General features: G+C 47.3%; 1 protein-coding gene; it reads left to right on the plus strand.

Moving 5' to 3' along the window:
- The first annotated feature begins 623 nt into the window (after positions 1-623).
- Positions 624-2,255, plus strand: GSTUM_00007668001 (uncharacterized protein). XM_002839580.2 has 2 exons: positions 624-1,323; positions 1,416-2,255. The coding sequence occupies exons 1-2, from the start codon at positions 801-803 to the stop codon at positions 1,586-1,588; spliced, it is 696 nt and encodes a 231-aa protein (XP_002839626.1). The 5' UTR covers positions 624-800; the 3' UTR covers positions 1,589-2,255.
- Positions 2,256-3,580: the final 1,325 nt, after the last annotated feature.

Below are 3,580 nucleotides of genomic sequence, written 5' to 3' on the forward strand. Positions count from 1 at the left end.
GCACCTCCGAGAGAAGTATGGAATATCTGGAAAACAAATCCCGGGGGATATCAGTACCGCTTAATCCAAAGAAAGACAATGCACATAATTGTCAGAATTTCTGAAAAGGAAGAGAAGAAGACACTGCTAACTTTCTTATGGCTGTTGCTCTTGTTGAGATACAGTAGACCTATCCGATGGTGCGCGAGGCAGCGCGACGAATGCTGTTGGGTGAAGAAGGGGGATCAGCAACAGGTATCTTTTGGTTACCCTACTTTGACGAATTTTCTTTTTTACCCAATACCCCTGTTCGTCATCCACCGGCATGATACTTGTATCGTACAATGTTCGTCCTGCCCCCGCTGGGGACCATACCGGTACTCGACTATCATCCACTATAAGTTACGGTACCTTACTAGTACCCTGTGCAACAACCGTCTTCGAGTTGTGGTAACCGACGGTCAGACTACTAGTACACCCTCCTGCTGCGATCGCTTTGCTCGACTTCCGGAGTCTCGAAAAAATGTGGCTAGTTATGCAGCTGTGCTGAGGCTTGGCAATTCTTTCGGATCCTGCGCCACGAAAGGTTTGATATCGCTTACCGGCAGCTCGCAAGAACTCTCGACTTGCTCAACCACCGCCAACATATTATTATCCCTCCTTCTTCTGGTTATTTCACCCTGCAGTCCTCATAGAAAACACATTGCCCTCCTTCGACAACAGCTATCCCTAAAACTAAGAAAACACTATTCCTTCGGACGGCTCGTCTTCCTGGTTTCTTTGCTACAGCCTTGTCTATTCGCTTGCCACCGACGACACCAATGTGGCCCTTCCCGTCCCCGGCACCAAGTTCGTACGTCGCCCAAACACAAGCACAAACTCACCACCTCTCAACATCGCAAACTCGGCCCAACATACATAGAACAAATAGCCCCGACCTATTCTACCCACATTCCTTGTCTAGTCCTATCGAACAACATCTCACCCCTTCCATATTATCAACTTCAAACATGCCCAGAGCCCGAAGAGCTTCACGCCCAGCTGGCCCTCTGATCGACTTGACTGACACAGTTCCTATTAGCCCCTCGTCAAATACTCAGACCGAGCGGGTATTCCCAGCACCTAAACGACGCAAAACTTCAGAGTCCCCCATACGTTTCGCAAAGGTCGAGAAGGTGGACTTGAGCCTTGAAGCGGACGATGAGTTCTCTATGAAGAGGAACAGGGAGGAGCTGCTGAAGGTTCAGGGCGGAGGTGATGATGGGAAACGCAAAAAATTAGCAGGGTTCTCTTGCGTCATCTGTATGGAGGATGAGCCGACGGATTTAGCTGCTACTCCTTGCGGTACGAGAGCGCACTACCAAAGCGCAACTTCCTGCTTCTCTCTCACTCTTTTAACTGGAAAATGGCTAAGCGGGCGAAATGGTATATTATAGGTCATATGTTTTGCCACCTCTGTTTGCACGGCGCGATTAAAGCCAGTACAACCACTACCCATAAATCCCATGGTCGTTGTCCCGTATGCCGTGGGAAAGTATCGCTCAAGGATGTGGTAACAATAGAGTTCAAACTCTTATCCAAATCTCAGGGAAAACAGCCAGCAAAGTAACTTTGGACAATCTTCAACAAGGTCTAACCCAAACAACTTATTGTATATTTACCCACTTCCTTTCCACCTTGGTTTGCCTCAAAACTCCTTCCTACAAGCTCCTCTTTTTTCCTATCACCGCCCTATCACCCTCCCCCTTAACAGCTAATTTGGGTTTAGAGTGGTGATTTTTTTTTTTTTTCCTTACCCTCCCAATACATTTCGCTTTCTTGTACCTTTTTTATATTGAGATATCTGGACCGGATAGTTTGGGTGGTGATGGTGATGGTATTTGCTTCTGAGTTCTCTCAACCCTCTTCTTCTTTTTCCTCTTCCCTCTCCTACCGTTGCTGAATGGTTCATGGCCTGATTCGCAAAGTATTTTATTATATTTCCTGGTACTAGACCGGTGTTTGTTTGTTTGTTTTTTTCGGCTTTTTCCATTCTCTCTTTACCTGTACTCTTGGGTTGACAAATCTTGCTTATCAGGGGGAAGTGGATAGTAGTTTACTTTATTTGTCTTACTCTACTCTGCCTTAGGCTACTTGGAGAGGGGGTGGTCTTTCCCCCCTCCATTTTCTTAAAAGGTTTAGCATTTATCGAGAGTTTATATATCGAAATATTCGTGTAGGTTTTTTCAAACCATTGAGTAAGTTACGGTAGCGCAATACGAGTTGAATATCTAGGATTAGAGCCGTTGTTGTTGCCGGCCGGTATGGTACAATGTCAGTGCTGCGGGTGTGTAGAGACCCGGTCTTGTATATACAGTCGAGACCTTTGCACCACGAGATCTATCAATAGGTCGCAGGTTATGATATGCCTTGGTTGTGAGCTATTTCAATGCGGTGTGGTACAAAACAAGGCTGGTTATGGATTCACTAGCAGGGTAGTTGAGGGTGGAGAGGGAAGGAGGGAGAAGGATGTGTGCGTGTGTCCTTTGAAGATATTGTTACTATAGACGGGTCTAGCCATCATGTTGTTCCACCCGTACAACAGAAACAAGAATAACGCGGTACCTATCCCATCTACCAATACCGTTTTGTTGATGTCCAGAATTCGTTGATTTTACATTGGGGGAGGCATAAGACGATCACCATCCATCCTTCTCTTTTTCTTCTTCCCTCCTCACATCGTATCACCCACCTTACCAATCAGTAGAAAATGCCCCCCCCAAAGGAGCGGAACTATTATTATTTTCTGCAGGGCGCCCCTCGGCTTTTCAAACCCAGTGAGTGATGTCAGGAAGGGTATCTACGGACGATGCAGTCTTCCGCGGCCATCAGCCTTAAGACATCTACTGTGCCTTACTGCGCTGTGCAGATTAATCAGCAGTGCTGATAGGGTATGCACATGTGTAGCAGTATGATACAAAACCCCACTTGGATCTGGTGTAAATTCCGAGTGACAAATAGTGAAAAAAACCCTGCCCGGTTACCGTACCGGTATATATGGTCTGTATCGGATCAGCTCACAAAAGTAGGGTAACCGGCAGAAGTGTAAATTAAGAATGAAGACATGGCATCAACGTGCCCGTCCTGCGGCGCAGCAAACCTAGCCAATCACAACCTCACCTTTGCCAACATAAATTAAGCGAGCGACTTGTGCAGGTACTGTACTAGCACAAGTACAATTCCAGCGTCTCAGCAAGGATCATTCACAGCCTGGAATACTCGTACCTGTCAGAACTGAAAAGCGAATTTCAACCTCCTGCGTCCTACGACCACAATTCCTTGCATCTGATCGATAGACGAGCGAGCCGGGATAATAAAAAGAAAAAAGGGCAATGGCTGAAAGGAAACGGGGGCAAATGATCCTCCCGCCCGCAAGCGCAGCGGAGCCGAAATCTACGAAGGGGAAGAGTGCGAAGCCGCCAATCAAAAAACCCAACGCAACAGTCTACGATGCCGTCGCTAGTCGCGTGAATTACGCCGGTATGATAAACGCTGGATATGAAGATCAGCATGGGGAGTTCCGGCGACGGTCCATGAGAGCCGTGCCGGCGGATGAGGTGCT

This window comes from Tuber melanosporum, assembly GCF_000151645.1.
Source record: "Tuber melanosporum whole genome shotgun sequence assembly, scaffold_38, strain Mel28".
Lineage (NCBI taxonomy): Eukaryota > Fungi > Ascomycota > Pezizomycetes > Pezizales > Tuberaceae > Tuber > Tuber melanosporum.